We start from the raw sequence: 17,786 nt of genomic DNA, 5'->3' as shown, positions 1-17,786 counted from the left end.
TGGAGGGGTAGGTTAATGAGTGTGGAGGGCTGTGTTAGTGAGTGTGGAGGGGTAGGTTAGTGAGTGTGGAGGGGTGGGTTAGTGAGTGTGGAGGGGTAGGTTAATGAGTGTGGAGGTGTGGGTTAGTGAGTGTGGAGGGGTAGGTTAGTGAGTGTGGAGGGGTGGGTTAGTGAGCGTGGAGGGGTAGGTTAGTGAGTGTGGAGGTGTGGGTTAGTGAGTGTGGAGGTGTGGGTTAGTGAGTGTGGAGGGGTAAGTTAGTGAATGTGGAGGGGTAGGTTAATGAGTGTGGAGGGCTGGGTTAGTGAGTGTGGAGGGGTAGGTTAGTGAGTGTGGAGGGGTAGGTTACTGAGTGTGGAGGCATGGGTTAGTGAGCGTGGAGGGGTGGGTTAGTGAGCATGGAGGGGTAGGTTAGTGAGTGTGGAGGGGTGGGTTAGTGAGTGTGGAGGTGTGAGTTCGTGATTGTGGAGAGGTAGGTTAGTGAGTGTGGAGGGGTAGGTTAATGAGTGTGGAGGGGTGGGTTAGTGAGCGTGGAGGGGTAGGTTAGTGAGTGTGGAGGTGTGGGTTAGTGAGTGTGGAGGTGTGGGTTAGTGAGTGTGGAGGGGTAGGTTAGTGAATGTGGAGGGGTAGGTTAATGAGTGTGGAGGGCTGGGTTAGTGAGTGTGGAGGGGTAGGTTAGTGAGTGTGGAGGGGTAGGTTACTGATTATGGAGGCATGGGTTAGTGAGCGTGGAGGGCTGGGTTAGTGAGCGTGGAGGGGTAGGTTAGTGAGTGTGGAGGGGTAGGTTAGTGAGTGTGGAGGGGTAGGTTAGTGAGTGTGGAGGGCTGGGTTAGTGAGCATGGAGGGGTGGGTTAGTGAGCATGGAGGGGTAGGTTAGTGAGCGTGGAGGGGTGGGTTAGTGAGTGTGGAGGGGTAGGTTAGTGAGTGTGGAGGGCTGGGTTAGTGAGCGTGGAGGGGTGGGTTAGTGAGCATGGAGGGGTGGGTTAGTGAGCGTGGAGGGGTAGGTTAGTGAGCGTGGAGGGGTGGGTTAGTGAGCGTGGAGGGGTAGGTTAGTGAGTGTGGAGGTGTGGGTTAGTGAGTGTGGAGGGGTAGGTTAGTGAATGTGGAGGGGTAGGTTAATGAGTGTGGAGGGCTGGGTTAGTGAGTGTGGAGGGGTAGGTTAATGAGTGTGGAGGGGTGGGTTAGTGAGCGTGGAGGGGTAGGTTAGTGAGTGTGGAGGTGTGGGTTAGTGAGTGTGGAGGTGTGGGTTAGTGAGTGTGGAGGGGTAGGTTAGTGAATGTGGAGGTGTAGGTTAATGAGTGTGGAGGGCTGGGTTAGTGAGTGTGGAGGGGTAGGTTAGTGAGTGTGGAGGGGTAGGTTACTGATTATGGAGGCATGGGTTAGTGAGCATGGAGGGGTAGGTTAGTGAACATGGAGGGGTGGGTTAGTGAGTGTGGAGGGGTAGGTTAGTGAGTGTGGAGGGCTGGGTTAGTGAGCGTGGAGGGGTAGGTTAGTGAGCGTGGAGGGGTGGGTTAGTGAGCATGGAGGGGTAGGTTAGTGAGCGTGGAGGGGTAGGTTAGTGAGTGTGGAGGGGTGGGTTAGTGAGCATGGAGGGGTAGGTTAGTGAGTGTGGAGGGGTGGGTTAGTGAGTGGAGAGTTTAATCAGCCTTATTACTTGGGGAAAGTAAATGTTTTTGGGTCTGGGTCCTGGCATGGATGCGATGTAGCCTCCTCCCTAATGGGAGTGGGACAAATTATTTTACTGGCCATTTTCCAACACATTATTGCAACGCAAGCCAGACAGTCATCTGTGTATTACTAAGTAAGATTCAGAATTATCAGCCTGAACATTAGCTGGCAGTAAGTTTGGTATGGGTTAGGATGGAATTGGGTCAGTTTCCAGGCTTAAATCCTGACAGGATACCCAAGGATCACCTCCAGTGTGAACTGGAGACTGGAATCCCACAGGACCGCAGAGCTCCTGTTATTTAAGTAAACAGTCAAAAATTTTTAATTGAAATACTGGGTTAGACACTTTATACATTATCATCATTAGAGTTAATTCAATAGATTTATTGATCCACTTGTTTAAACACACAAACAAATAGCAGCAAACAAAATTCCAAATTTTGGATTAATAAAGAGGTGGATACAGCCCAGTTCATCACAAACAAAGCCCTCCCCACCATAGAGCATATATACATGGAGAATTCCCACAGGAAAGCAATATCCATCATCAGAGATGCATCATCCAGGCCACGCTACAAGATGATGCCAACAAACAACGTGACCAGTGGCGACATCCTGCAGACAGTTCACGAAACTACTTCTTTTACTTGTTCTTCTTTCAGATATGATTCTACTACAAAGCTGCGTGTGTAATTGAAGCTTGTGAGTTACATTTTGATTTTGATGGTGTGCCTTTGGGGCCGGTTGACCGATCTGATGTTTTGCTATCTCTGAGGGAGTTTGGTGAGGTTTGCAGTGGAATGTGTGGCCAGGAGGCCTGGAGATGGGACACGAGCACATGATTGGACTACATTGCTTCTCTCTAATGAGGTGTTGAGCAAGGTTGAAGTTGGCGACAGTGGAAGATGGGCGGGTGCTTGGCGCCATCTGCGTGTGTTTAGCTGGTCTTCCTCTCTGTCTTGCTGGCTGCTGTCGGAGGAGAATGCAGGAGTTTTGGGATGCAGGGATTGATCTGCGAGTCTGTGGACTCATTTTGGGGGACTTTAAGGTTTCTGAATTCTAGTTGCTCTTTTTTTTGCTGTTTTTGAGCGGTTTGATCAAAGTGATTAATGCACACTGGGAGCTTCGTTGAAGAATGGCTCTGCGGTCTGCATTGGCTAACGGTGCAGCACTGAACTGAACTAAACTTAATACTACATCACTCCTGGTTTGATGCTTGATATACTTGCTTTATGCTGTTTGCACAATTTGTTCTTTTTTCATGCGTTGTGTGTTTGATGTTTTCTGGAATGGATTCCATGGTGTTTGTTTTGTGGCTGCTTGTGGGAAGATGAATCTCAGGGTTGTATTCCATATACATACTTAGATAATAAATGTACTTTAACTTTAACCTTGATGCTCTGTTCGTGTTACAATCATCAGGCAGGAGGTACAAAAGCCTTAGGTTCCACACCATCAGGTTCAGGAATAGTTATTATCCCCAACCATAAGGCTTTTAAACCAGTGAAAATAACTTCACTCACAACTCGGACTGATTCCAATACCTACAAACTCATATTCAAGGGCTTTTAAAACTTACGTTTTTTATTTGCACAATATGTCATCTTTTCAACATTGGTTATTCATCAAACTTTGTTTATGTATTGTATTTCTTTATTTTCCTGTAAATGGCTGCAAGTAAATGAATCTCAGGATAGCATATGGTAATACTTGATAATAAATTTTACTTTGAACTTGCTGTCAAAATAAATGACACTCCAGACTGTAACATCAAGTTGTTGGTCTCCCCTCTTGCTGTCGCAGAAGTGATAATGAGAGAGAGGGAGGGAGGGAGAGAGGGAGAGAGGTGTGGTTTTTGATGGACTCTAAGTCATGATCTCTTTGAGGGCTTTGCTTTTGCTATCGTGCTTGGGGGTGGGGGGGGGCTGATGCTTTTGCTGAGGGAGGTGGAAGGAGGGGGAGGAGGGAGGGTTTATGCTTTTGCTGTGGTTTGTACATAGGAGGAGGGAAGGGAGCTTTGGAGTTCTAATATTTTCCTGTAATTCATCCTTTGAGTTTTTTTCTGTTTCATGGATGTCTGTGAAAATTAACAATTTCAGGTTGTATGCTGTATATATTCTCTGATATTAAGTGGAACCTTTGAACAATTGAACCATTACAGACCCTTTGGGCTTCAGTTTCTCTCTGTGTCAAAGCCTGAAGATCAGTGTGTTGTAATTTTCTCATAATGCCTCGATCTTAAAAGGTAAGAAGTATAGATTAAGGTACTCAGCAAGCGAAAGACATCTTAAATAGTCAGAATATTGCTCTGGTGCAAATGTGGAATTCACAAGTGTCAAAATGCTTGGAATGATTGATCTTTGCAGCATTCAAATGAGAGTATGTCACGAACTGTGAAGGATGAATCAATCTGATCTTCTTAAACAACTTGATGATTCCCGCATCAGTGTTATGTGAACAAATCAAGGAAGTACTTCATCAGCTGTAATTAAATAGGAGTCTAATGAGATTTGGCATGTCACCAAAGACTCCAGTAAACTTCTACAGATGTACCATGGAGAGCATTCTAACTGGTTGCAACACCCCCTGGTATGCAGGCTCCAATGCACAGGGTTGAAAGAGGCTGCAAAGGGTTGTAGACTAGGTCAGTTCCATCATGTGTACAACTCTCCCCATTGTCGAGGACATCTCCAAAAGGTGGTGCCTCAGGAATGCGGCTTCTATCATTAAAGCCACCAACTCTCTGGGACATGCCCTCTTCTCATTACTGCCATTGAGGAAGAGGAACAGGAACCTGAAGATGCACACTCAACAGCTTCTTCCGCTCTGCTATCAGATTTCTGAATGGTCCATGAACCATCCTCTTTTGCACTATTTATTTAATTTCTATTTCATTGTAAGTTACAGTAATATTTATGTCTTATTTTCATCTTGCAATGTACTGCTGTCCCACAATAACAAATTTCATGACATACTGTATGTCACTGATTCTGATATGTAATATTTTTTGACGTAACTTTTGATTCATTCACAGTTAATGATGAGGAACGAGAGCCTCTTCCCTCTCTCGAGCAACCTGGCTGGTACTCACAAGGCAACTGGAGTCACCTTAATGAACTACTGAAGAAGATAACTGGAAAGGCTGAGCCAAAGGTAATGCTGAGAATTTATTGCAGATAAATGACACAAGAAAGTAGAATATTCCTCTTTTTCTCTTTTGTTCCAGGGCATCACTTATCATTTCTTAGAGCAGGGTTTCCCAACCTTTTCTATGCCATGGACCAATACCATTAAGCAAGGAGTCTGTGGACCCTGGGCTGGGAACCCCTATTAGTGTGACAGATCCCCAGCTCTCCCATCCTCCTCACCCATGCTGCTGAAACTGCAGTGAAATTCAGGGCTGTACTGTCCAACTTGAAAAGCGTGCAGAAGAAACTGTTTATTACTAGTAAATGCTCCTTAGTAGTCACTGGAAAATCTAGCACAATGTGGAAGTTAATTAGTTGGAAGTTAGAGGATTGGAAAGATTTTAAAAACCAACAGAAGGCAGCTAAAAATTCATTGAGAAGGTAAATATGGAATACGAAAGTAAGCTAAAGAATAATACTAAACAGGATACCAAAAGTTTCTTCAGATACATAAAGGATAAAAGAGAGCCGAGAGTGGATATCAGACCGGTGGAAAACGATGCTGGAGAGGTAGCAGACATCCCACCACTCCCGGAAGTTCTGGGAGTCTTCCGCATATTGATAGTGGCTCCCTGATGTCTGCAAATTATATACAATATCTCGGAAATCGATTTTTTTTTAAAGACAGAGAGAGCGCGAGAGAGCCCCATGGCAGAGTGTTCCAAAAAAAATATAAAACGTACATCACTCCAGACTACACTAAAGTGTACACCTGCCTAATAGGGGTCAAAAATAATGACACTGTTTGCAACAGTGACTTTTCTATTGCCCATGGTGGGTAAAGACTGTAAAACACATGTTGAGGTGAGTTTAACAGATGTCATTCGTTCATTAGCATAGCTAACGTGATTTAAACTAGTTGGCTAGCTGCTAAGGAGCTACTCTATCGCAGACATCCACCTCTCCCGGAAGTTCCTGGAGTCTCCTGCAAATTGATGGTGCTACCTCCCTGAAATAAGTTTTTGCAGGGTGGGATGGCTGAGGTAGTAATGGGGGACAATGAAATGGCAGATGAACTGAATAAGTATTTTGCATCAGTCTTCACTGTGGAAGACGCTAGCAGTGTGGCGGAAGTTACAGGTGTCAGCGGGCATGAAGCTACCATAACGAGAGAGAAGGTTTTAGGGAAACTGAAAGGTCTGAAGGTAGACAAGTCACCTGGACCAAATGGTGTACACCCCAGAGTTCAGAAAGAGCTGGCTGAAGAGATCATGGAGGCATGAGTAATGATCTTTAAAGAATCATTAGATTCTGACATTTGAAGTTTTCCAGTCTTCTGGAACCATTCCAGAATCACTAGATTCTGGAATGGTTCCGGAAGACTGGAAGATTGCAAGTGTCACTCTACTCTTCAAGAAGGGAGAGTGGCAGAAGAAGTGAAAGTGTAGACCAGTTAGTCAGACCTCGCTGGCTGGGAAGATGTTGGAGTCGATTATTTAGGCTTAGGTCTCAGGGTACTTGGAGCCACATGATAAAATAGACCATAGTCAGCTTGGTTTCCTCAAGGGAAAATCTTGCCTGACAAATTTGTTGGAAGTCTTTGAAGAAATAACCAGCAGGATCGACAATAGAGAATCGTTTGCTGTTGTAAACTTGGATTTTCAGAAGGCCGTTGACAAAGTGCCACATGTGAGGCTGCTTAAAAAGCTATGAGCCCATGGTATTACAGGAAAGATTCTAGCATGGATAAAGCAGTGGCTGATTGGCAGCTGGCCCCAAAGAGTGGGAATAAAGGGAGCCTTTTCTGACTGGCAGACTGCGGCTAATGGTGTTCCACAGGGGACCGATTCTTTTTATGTTATCTCAATGATTTGGATGATGGAATTGATGGCTTTGTTGCAAAGTTTACAGATGATATGAAGATCAGTGGAGGGGTAGGCAGTTTTGAGGAAGTAGAGAGGCTACAGAAACATAGAAAATAGGTGCAGGAGTAGGCCATTCGGCCCTTCGAGCCTGCACCGCCATTTATTATGATCATGGCTGATCATCCAACTCAGAACCCAGCCTTCCCTCCATACCCCCTGACCCCTGTAGCCACAAGGGCCATATCTAACTTCCTTTTAAACATAGCTAATGAACTGGCCTCAACAGTTTGCTGTGGCAGAGAATTCCACAGATTCACCACTCTCTGTGTGAAGAAGTTTTTCCTAACCTCGGTCCTAAAAGGCTTCCCCTCTATCCTCAAACTGTGACCCCTCGTTCTAGACCTCCCCAACATCGGGAACAATCTTCCCGCATCTAGCCTGTCCAATCCCTTTAGGATCTTATACGTTTCAATCAGATCCCCCCTCAATCTTCTAAATTCCAACGAGTACAAGCCCAGTTCATCCAGTCTTTCTTCATATGAAAGACCTGCCATCCCAGGAATCAATCTGGTGAACCTTCTTTGTACTCCCTCTATGGCAAAGATGTCTTTCCTCAGATTAGGGGACCAAAACTGCACACAATACTCCAGGTGTGGTCTCACCAAGGCCTTGTACAACTGCAGTAGTACCTCCCTGCTCCTGTACTCGAATCCTCTCGCTATAAATGCCAGCATACCATTCGCCTTTTTCACCGCCTGCTGTACCTGCATGCCCACTTTCAATGACTGGTGTATAATGACACCCAGGTCTCGTTGCACCTCCCCTTTTCCTAATCGGCCACCATTCAGATAATAATCTGTTTTCCTATTTTTGCCACCAAAGTGGATAACTTCACATTTATCCACATTAAATTGCATCTGCCATTAGATGGATTAGGAGAATGGGCAAAGAAATGGCAGATGGAATACAGTGTTGAGAAATGTATGGTGATGCGCTTTGGTAGAAGAAATGAAAGGCCTTGATAGAGTGGATGTGGAGAAGATGTTTCTATAGTGGGAGAGTCTAAGACCAGAGGATACAGCCTCAGAATAGAGGGGTGTTTGTTTAGAATGGATATGTGGAGGAACTACTTCAGGCAGAGAGCAGTGAATCTGTGGAATTCGTTGCCACAGAGCAGCTATGGAGGCCAAGTCTTTATGTATATTTTAAGGTAGAGTTTGATAGATATTTGATTGGTCAGGACATGGAAGGATAGGGGGAGAAGGGAGGTGACTGGGGCTGAGAGGAAAATTGGATCAGCCATGACAAAATGGTGGAGCAGGCTCAATGGACCAAGTGACCTAATTCTGCTCCTATATCTTATGCTCATGGTATGTGAATATCTATGCCATTCAAAAACAAATTTAAAATACTGTTAAAAATAAATAAACAGTAAAATACAAGAAAACTTTTGAAAACATAAATGCTGGAAAACAACAAAAACAAATCTATTTAAGTCAACACTGTTAGATCATATATAAATTAAGTTGATACAACACTTAACAGAACCAGCGATCCTAGTTCAATGCCTGCCACTGCCTATAAGGAGTTTATACGTTCTCCCCATGACCGCTCTGGTTTCCTCTGGGTGCGCTGGTACAGTAGTGTAGTAGTTAGCACACTGCTTTATGGTACCAGTGAACCAGGTTCAATTCCAGCTGCTGCCTGCGAGGAGTTTTTACATTCTTCCCGTGACTCTGCGTGTTTCCTCCAGGTTCTTCAGCTCCCTCCCACAGTCCAAAGACGTACTGGTAAGTAGGTTAATTGTTCATTGTAAATTGATAATTGTCCTATGATTAGGCCAAGATTAAATCGGGCAGCACAGCTTGAAGGCCTTGAAGAGTTTGAAGGACTTGAAGAGTTTGAAGGACCACAAGGGCCTATACGGTGCAGTATTTCAATAAATAAACAACAACTAAACATCGGACCACTGCCTTTCCCTCCTGCTTAATTAAAGGACCAGATGAACCAGTGTAGCAGGCAAACCCCAGTTTAAGTGCTGGGTAATCTGTGAAAGTTTGTGAACTTTCTTGGAATGCATGTGTGGAAAATCAAGACGTCTGCCTCCTCTTGGGAATATTAAATTTCCACCTAGTACATTAGGAAGGAGCCATCAAAGCACAATCTCCAGCCCATTAACTGTTTCATGCGCAGGCCTGCTGAGTCATCATCATAATTATGTGCCACAACAAATAACACAGGCGATAATGGTTTTGTAGGGGCATTGTCCAGAAGGCGGCAATGGCAAGCCATTTCCGTAAAAAAAGTTGTCAAGAACAATCATGGCCATGAGCGTCTTTACAAGATGGGTGAGCCCAGCCATTATCAATACTCTTCAGAGATTGCCTGGCGTCAGTGTTCGTATAACCAGGACTTGTAATATTCACCAGCTGCTCGTACGGCCATCCACCATGTGCTCCCATGGCTTTGGAGTGACCGGGGGGGGGGGGGTGAGGAGAGTAGGTGCTACACCTGGCTAGTTGAAGGAAGGAGTGTCTTATAACTCTTTTGCTAGAGAAGTATCTCAACCTCATCACCCAGAGTGTTTAGATTGGTATAGTGTTAAAGTGTTTTTCATGATCAGAGTATAGTCAATGGGCTGAGGTTATGCTTCCCATGCTGTATGACATCTCGAAAAGTCTCTACTTTCTTTGAAGTTTGTGTGGGTTCAGCATGTCATCTGAAACTCTGACAAACTTCTATGGATGCATAGTGTCGAGTATCCTGACTGGTTGCATCACAACCTAGTATAGAAGCATCCATGCCCAAAAATGGAGAAGCCTGTAAAAAGTAATGGTTACAGCTTAGTCCGTCATAGGCAAAGCCCTCCCTACTATTGAGCACATCTACAAGGAGCACTGCCACAAGAAAACAGCCTACATCATCAAGGACCTCATCATCCAGGACATGCTCTCTTTGCACCACTACCATCCGGAAGGAAGTACAGAAGCCTTGGGTCCCACACTGTCAGGTTCAGGGACAGTTATTACCCCTCAAATATTAGGATCCTGATTCAGTGTAGATAACTTCACTCACCTCAACACTTAACTCATTCTGCCATGCATAGACTCAGTTTCAAGGACACTACAACTCATGTTTACAGTATTATTTATTCTTATTTGTAATTCTTTGTATTTGCACAGTTCGCCTTCTTTTGCACGATTTTTTTTTGTGTAGTTTTACATTAATTCTGCTGTATTTCTTTGTATCTATTGAGAATTCCTGCAAGAAAATGAATTTTAGAGTTGTATGGAGTCTCAGGGAGGGGTAGCACCTCTGGTGGGGGAACATGTTGCGTCCTTTTCAAGGTGGTTAGTCTACCTTTGGTCCCCACCTGGCACTCAGCTCTCACCTGTGGCTCCCCGTAGCTGTTTGCATGCGACAGCGGCCACACCCCGGGCAATGGCTTCGACAAGCCTGCTAAACCAGGTGAGGGTAGCCGATGGGTCTCAAACCCTCGGTGAGATAGGGAGTTGTCTATCCCAGCATGTGAAGACAGACTCTGGCGGAATGAGCGGATGAGACCAATGGAAGGTCCAACAGTCAAGGAGGCAGTCTCTGCAAGCGTCGTGGAACGTGTAGAACAGGACAAGACACAGAAGACGTCCTGGTCATCCACTGCGCCTAGTCCCATCTCCAGCCATCTCGACTCTGTCTTGCCACTGGATCCAGATGGGAATTGGGAAGAGGGAATGAGGCTGACACTGCGCAACTTTCCCTCACTGAAATCCAAATCACGCGCTAGTCTCAACACCATCATAATGGTGTCAAGGTCCTCATCGACGTTGATGATAGACGAACACGCACATACTTAGATAATAAATTTACCATAAGCCCATAAGATATAGAAGCAGAATTAGTCTGCTCCACCATTTCATCATGGCTGATCCATTTTCTCTCGCAGCCCTAATATCTCCTCATGCCCTGACAAATCAAGTATCTATCCACCTCTGCCAATTCTCATAGAAGGATTAGAAGTGGAGAGAGTGAGCAGCTTCAAGTTCCTGGGTGTCAAGATCTCTGAGGATCTAACTTGGTCCCAACACACTGATGTAGTCAAAAAGAAGGCAAGACAGCAGCTATACTTTATTAGGAGTTTGGAGAGATTTGGCATATCAACAAATACACTCAAAAACTTAGTTGTACCATGTCTGGTATGGAGGGGCTACTGCACAGGACCAAAAGAAGCTGCAGAAGGTTGTAAATCCAGTCAGCTCCATCTTGGGCACTAGCCTACAAAGTACCCAAGACATCTTTCAAGGAGCAGTGTCTCAGAAAGGCAGGGTCCATTATTAAGGACCTCCAGCACCCAGAGCATGCCCTTTTCTCACTGTTACCGTCAGGTAGGAGGTACAGAAGCCTGAAGGCACACACTCAGCGATTCAGGAACAGCTTCTTCTCCTCTGCTATCCAATTCCTGAATGGACTTTGAAACATTGGACACTACCTCACTTTTTAAATATAATTTCTGTTTTGCACATTTTTAATAATCTATTCAATATGCATAATTGATTTACTTATTTATTATTGTTTTATTTTATTTATTATTATTATTTTTCTCTGCTAGATTATGTATTGCATTGAACTACTGCTGCTGTTAACAAATTTCACATCACATGCCAGTGATAATAAACTGATTCTGAAATATACGTAAAAACCTGGCCTCCACAGCTGCCTGTGGCAACAAATTCCACAGATTCACCACTCATTAGCTAAAGAAATTCCTCTTCATCCCCTCTATTCTGAGGCTGTATCCTCTAGTCCTATACTCTCCCACCATAGGAAACATCCTCTCCACATCCAATCCATTGAGGCCTCATAGCATTCGATTAGGTCACCCCTCATTCTTCTGAATTCCAGTGAATACAGGCTTAGAACCATCAAATGCTATTCATATGACAAACCGTTCAATCCTGGAATCATTTTTGTGAATCACCTTTGAACCGACTACAGTGTTAGCACATCCTTTCGAAGATAAAGGGCCCAAAACTGCTCACAATGCTCCAAGTCAGGCCTCACCAGTAAAGCCTCAACAGTATGTCCTTGCTTTTATACCTCAACAGTACGTCCTTGCTTTTATATTCTAGTCCTCTTGAAATTAATGCTAACATTATACGTGCCTTCCTCACAAACGACTCAACCTGCAAATGAATTTTTAAGAAATCCTGCACAAGCACACCCCAGGTTCCTTGGCACCACAGATTTTTTCATTTTCTCTGCATTTAAAAAATAGTCAACCTTTTTAGTTATTCTACCAAAGTGCATGACCGTACACTTCTCAATACTGTATTCCATCTGCCATTTCTTCACCCATTCTCCTAATCTGTCCAAGTCCTTCTGTACCCTCTCTACTTCCCCAAAACTACTTGCCCCTCCACCTATCTTCGTATCATCCGCAAAATTTGTAACAAAGCCATCAATTCCATCAACCCAGTCATTGACATACAACTTAAAAAGAAGCACTCCCAACACAGCCCCTGTGGAACACCACCAGTCATTGGCAGCCAACCCGAAGAACAAGAGGAGATGTTATAGAAACATAAAATTATGAAAGGGATCAATAAGCTAGAGGCAGGAAAGTTGTTTTCACTGCTCGGTAAGACTAGAACCTGGAGGCATAGCCTCAAGATTCGGGGGAGTGGATTTAGGACAGAGCTGAGGAGAAACTACTTTTCCCCAAGAGGGTTGAATCTATGGAATTCTCTGCCCAGTGAAGCTGTGGAGGCTACCTCAGTAAATATACTTAAGACAACGTTGGATAGATTTTTGCATAGTAGGGGAATTAAGGGTGATGGGGAAAAAGGCAGGTAGGTGGAGACGAGTCCATGGCCAGATCAGTGATGATTTTATTGAATGGCAGAACAGGCTCAACAGGCCAGATGGCCTACTCCTGCTCCTATTTCTTATGTTCTTATGTTAACCAGGTAAAGCTCCCTTTATTCCCACTCTTTACCTCCTACCAACCAGCCTCTGCTTTATCCGTGCTAGTAGACTGAGGTCCTTTAACATCTGTCAGACGATGCTGAGGATGTTCTACGAGTCTGTGGTGGCCAGTGCTATCATGTTTGCTGTTGTGTGCTGGGGCAGCAGGGTGAGGGTAGCAGACATCAACAGAACCAACAAACTCATTCGTAAGGCCAGTGATGTTGGGGGGATGGAACTGGACTCTCACGGTGGTGTCTGAAAAGAGGATGCTGTCTAAGTTGCATGCCATCTTGGTCAATATCTCCCATCCACTACATAATGTACTGGTTGGACACAGGAGTACATTCAGCCAGAGACTCATTCCACTGAGATGCAACACAGAGCATCATAGGAAGTCATTCCTGCCTGTGGCCATCAAACTTTACAACTCTTCCCTTGGAGGGTCAGACACCCTGAGCCAATAGGCTGGTCCTAGACTTATTACCTGGCATTTACATATTACTAATTATTTATGGTTTTATATTGCTTTATTTATACTCTATTTTTGGTTGGTGCAACTGTAACAAAAACCAATTTCCCTCAGTATCAATAAAGTATGACTATGACTATTTCTTCTAATACCATGGGCTCTTGACTTAAGCAGCCTCACGTGTGGCACTTTGTCAAAAGCCGTCTGAAAATCCAAGTACACAACATCCACTGATTCTTTGTCTATCCTGCTTGTTATTTCTTCAAAGATCTCCAACAGATTAGTCAGGCAAGATTTTCCCTTCATGAAACTATGGTGACTGACTATGCATCCAAGTACCCCAAAACCACATCCTTAACAATCAACTTGAACTTTGACATCCAGTCTGAATCTGATGGGAGACTGGGATTACTCAGTTGATGACTTGCATTGCCGTGGTTGAAGCATTCATTAATTGGTTGCTTGTCAAGGTAGTTGGAATGGAAAGAAATAGTCATATAATTTATCCCTCAGTGTGCTCTTAATAAAGTGAATATTTTCAACAATTGGAATTCATCCAAGTTGCTGAACTAATCAATGCAATGATGTATGAAGAACAATGCTAAATATATTAGTTTTCTTTGCGATGAAGTGGATCATTTTAGTGGAAAGGTTTTCAGTGCAATGCCTACTGAGAGCAAGTTTGACTCGTATTCTGTCAATAAGTGTTTAAGAGCATAATAGCTCTGTAAATTGAAGTTCATTGCCAGAACTGTGTGTGTTGAAGCCAGAAGACTGTTAGCATAACATAGAATAGTACAGCATACAGTGTTGGCCCTTCAGCCCACAATGTTGTTGTGACCCTCAAACCCTGCCTCACAGAAAACCCCCCACCTGAAATTCCTCCATATACCTGTCTGGTAGTCTCTTAAACTTCACTAGTGTATCTGCCTCCACTACTGACTCAGGCAGTGCATTCCACACACCAACCAGAGTGAAAAACCTTCCTCTAATATCCCCCTTGAACTTCCCACCCCTTACTTTAAAGCCATGTCCTCTTGTATTGAGCAGTGGTGCCCTGGGGAAGAGGCGCTGGCTATCCACTCCATCTATTCCTCTTATTATCTTGTACACCTCTATCATGTCTCCTCTCATCCTCCTTCTCTTCAAAGAGTAAAGCCCTAGCTCCCTTAATCTCTGATCATAATGCATACTTTCTAAACCAGGCAGCATCCTGGTAAATCTCTGTACCCTTTCCAATGCTTCCACATTCTTCCTATAGTGAGGCGACCAGAACTGGACACAGTTTTATAGAGCTGCATCATTACATTGCGACTCTTAAACTCTATGCCTCCACTTATGAAAGCTAACACCCCCTAAGCTTTCTTAACTACCCTATCCACCTGTGAGGCAACTTTCAGGGATCTGTGGACATATACTCCGAGATCCCTCTGCTCCTCCACACTACCAAGTATCCTGCCATTTACTTTGTACTCTGCCTTTGAGTTTGTCCTTCCAAAGTGTACCACCTCACACTTCTCTGGGTTGAACTCCATCTGCCACTTCTCAGCCCACTTCTGCATCCTATCAATGTCTCTCTGCAATCTTCGACAATCCTCTACACTATCTACAACACCACCAACCTTTGTGTCATCTGCAAACTTGCCAACCCACCCTTCCACCCCCACATCCAGGTAGTTAATAAAAATCATGAAAAGTAGAGGTCCCAGAACAGATCCTTGTGGGACACCACTAGTCACAACCCTCCAATCTGAATGTACTCTCTCTACCACCACCCTCTGCTTTCTGCAGGCAAGCCAATTCTGAATCCACCTGACCAAACTTCCCTGGATCCCAGGCCTTCTGCCTTTCTGAATAAGCCTACCGTGTGGAACCTTGTCAAATGCCTTACTAAAATCCATATAGATCACATCCACTGCACTACCCTCATCTATATGCCTGGTCACCTCCTCAAAGAACTCTATCAGGCTTGTTGGACATGATCTGCCCTTCACAAAGCCATGCTGACTGTCCCTGATCAGACCATGATTCCCTAAATGCCCATAGATCCTATCTCTAAGAATCTTTTCCCAACAGCTTTCCCACCACAGACGCAAGGCTCACTGGTCTTATAATTACCCAGACTATCCCTACTACCTTTTTTGAACAAGGGGACAACATTCACCTCCCTCCAATCCTCCAGTACCATTCCCGTGGACAACGAGGACATATAGATCCTAGCCAGAGGCTCAGCAATCTCTTCCCTCGCCCTGAGGACTTAACCATCCCATTTTAACAGCTCCAACACCTCCACTCCCTTAATATCAACATGCTCCAGAACATCAACCTCACTCATATTGTCCTCACCATCATCAAGTTCCCTCTCATTGGTGAATACCGAAGAGAAGTATTCATTGAGGACCTCACTCACTTCCACAGCCTCTAGGCTCATCTTCCCACCTTTATCTCTAATTGGTCCTACCTTCACTCCTGTCATCCTTTTGTTCTTCACATAATTGAAGAATGCCTTGGGGTTTTCCTTACCCTACTCACTAAAGCCTTCTCATGCCCCCTTCTTGCTCTCCTCAGCCCCTTCTTAAGCTCCTTTCTTGCCACCCTATATTCCTCAATAGATCCATCTGATCCTTGCTTCCTAAACCTCATGTATGCTGCCTCCTTCCACCCGACTAGATTTTCCACCTCACTTGTCGCCCATGGTTCCTTCACCCTACCATTCTTTATCTTCCTCACCAGGACAAATTTATCCTTAACATCCTGCAAGAGATCCCTAAACATCAACCACCTGTCCATGGTACATTTCCGTACAAAAACATCATCCCAATTCACACCCGCAAATTCTAGCCTTATAGCCTCAATTCGTCCTTCCCCAATTAAAAATTTTCCTGTCCTCTCTGATTGTCTTTTTCCATGATAGTGCTAAAGGCCAGGGAGCGGTGGTCACTGTCCCCCAGATGCTCACCCACCGAGAGATCTGTGACCTGACCCAGTTCATTACCTAATACCAGATCTAGTATAGCATTCCCCCAGTAGGCCTGTCAAACTGCTGTGACAGGAATCCGTCCTGGACACACTTAAACTCTAGTTCCAATGGTTTAGATGGAGCAATCAGGTGCCAATCAATATTAGGGAAGTTAAAGTCACCCATGATAACAACACTTATTTTTGCACCTTTCCAAAATCTGCCTCCCAATCTGCTCCTCAGTATCTCTGCTGCTACCAGGGGGCCTATAGAATACTCCCAATAGAGTAACTACTCCCTTCCTGTTCCTGACTTCCACCCATACTGACTCAAAAGAGGATCCTGCTACATTACCCACCCTTTCTGTAGCTGTAATAGTATCCCTGACCAATAATACCACCCCTCCTCCCTTCCTCCCCCCCATCCCTTTTAAAGCACTGAAATCCAGGAATATTGAGAATCCATTCCTGCCCTGGTGCCAGCCAAGTCTCTGTAATGGCCACTACAGCATAATTCCATGTATGTATCCAAGCTCTCAGTTCATCACCTTTGTTCCTGATGCTTCTTGCATTGAAGTACATGCACTTTAGCCCTTCTACCTTACTGTCTTTACACTGTTTATTCTGCTTCTCTTTCCTCAAAGCCTCTTTATATATCAGATCTGGCTTTACTCCAGGCACTTCTTTCACTGCTCTATCACTCCAGGTCTCATCCCCTTTGCAAATTAGTTTAAACCCTCCTGAACCATGCTAGCAAACCTATCTGCAAGGATATTGCTTCCCCTCAAGTTCAGGTGCAACTCATCCAATCTGTACAGGGCCCACCTTCCCCAGAAGAGATCCCAGTGATCCAAAAATCAAAAACCCTGCCCCCTGCACCAACTCCTCAGCCATGCATTCAACTGCCATCTCCTCCAATTCTTACCATCACTATCACGTAGCACTGGCAGTAATCATTAAAACACCCCCCCCCCCCCCCCGAGGTACTGTTCTTCATCCTTCTGCCTAGTTCCCGAAACTCACACTCCAGGACGTCGTCCCACTTCCTGCCTATGTTGTTGAATCTCACAACAGTAAAGCTGTATAATAAGACAGCTGTCACATTGAGACAATAGCAGACACTGAGAATTGATTTATCTATATACAGTGGTCATTTTACAAGGTACATCTGAACATCTGCTCATTAATGCAAATATCTAATCATGTGGCAGCAACTCAATGCATAAAAGCATGCAGACATGGTCAAGAAGTTCAGTTGTTGCCCTTCAGATCAAACATCGGAATGGGAGAGAAATGTGATGTAAGTGACTGACTGTGGAATGATTGTTGGTGCCAAATGGGGTGGTTTGAGTATCTCAGAAACTGCTGATCTCCTGGGATTTTCATGCACAGCTGTCTCTAGAATTTACAGAGAATGGTGCAAAAAAACATCCTCTGAGCTGCAGTTCTGAAATTTTTTTTTTTTTTTTTTATTATTATATAAATGAGAGAGGTCAGAAGAGAATGGCCAGACTGGTTCAAGTTGACAGGAAGGTGATAATAACTCAAATAACCATGTGTTACAACAGTGGTGTGCAGACGAGCATCTCTAAATGCACAACTCATTGAAACAGATGGGCTACAACAGCAGAAGACCATGAACGTACACTCAGTGGCCACTTTATTAGGTATAGGAGGTGCCTAATAAAGTGCCCACTGAGTTACTTCAGTTCAGACAGTCAGTCTATCAGTTTTCAG

The 17,786-nt window shown here is 44.5% G+C and overlaps 1 protein-coding gene across 1 annotated transcript in view; it reads left to right on the top strand.

Moving 5' to 3' along the window:
• nt5dc1 (5'-nucleotidase domain containing 1) overlaps positions 1 to 17,786 on the top strand; it is a 665,771-nt gene that overhangs the window by 579,876 nt on the left and 68,109 nt on the right. Inside the window, exon 9 of the mRNA XM_063033647.1 lies at positions 4,700 to 4,818. Within this exon, the coding sequence (XP_062889717.1) occupies positions 4,700 to 4,818 (119 nt within the window). The remainder of the gene's footprint in view (positions 1 to 4,699; positions 4,819 to 17,786) is intronic.

Source organism: Mobula hypostoma, chromosome 2 (assembly GCF_963921235.1).
Source record: "Mobula hypostoma chromosome 2, sMobHyp1.1, whole genome shotgun sequence".
Lineage (NCBI taxonomy): Eukaryota > Metazoa > Chordata > Chondrichthyes > Myliobatiformes > Myliobatidae > Mobula > Mobula hypostoma.
Note: the sequence above shows the minus strand (reverse complement) of the source record. Positions and strands in the feature narration are given on the sequence as shown.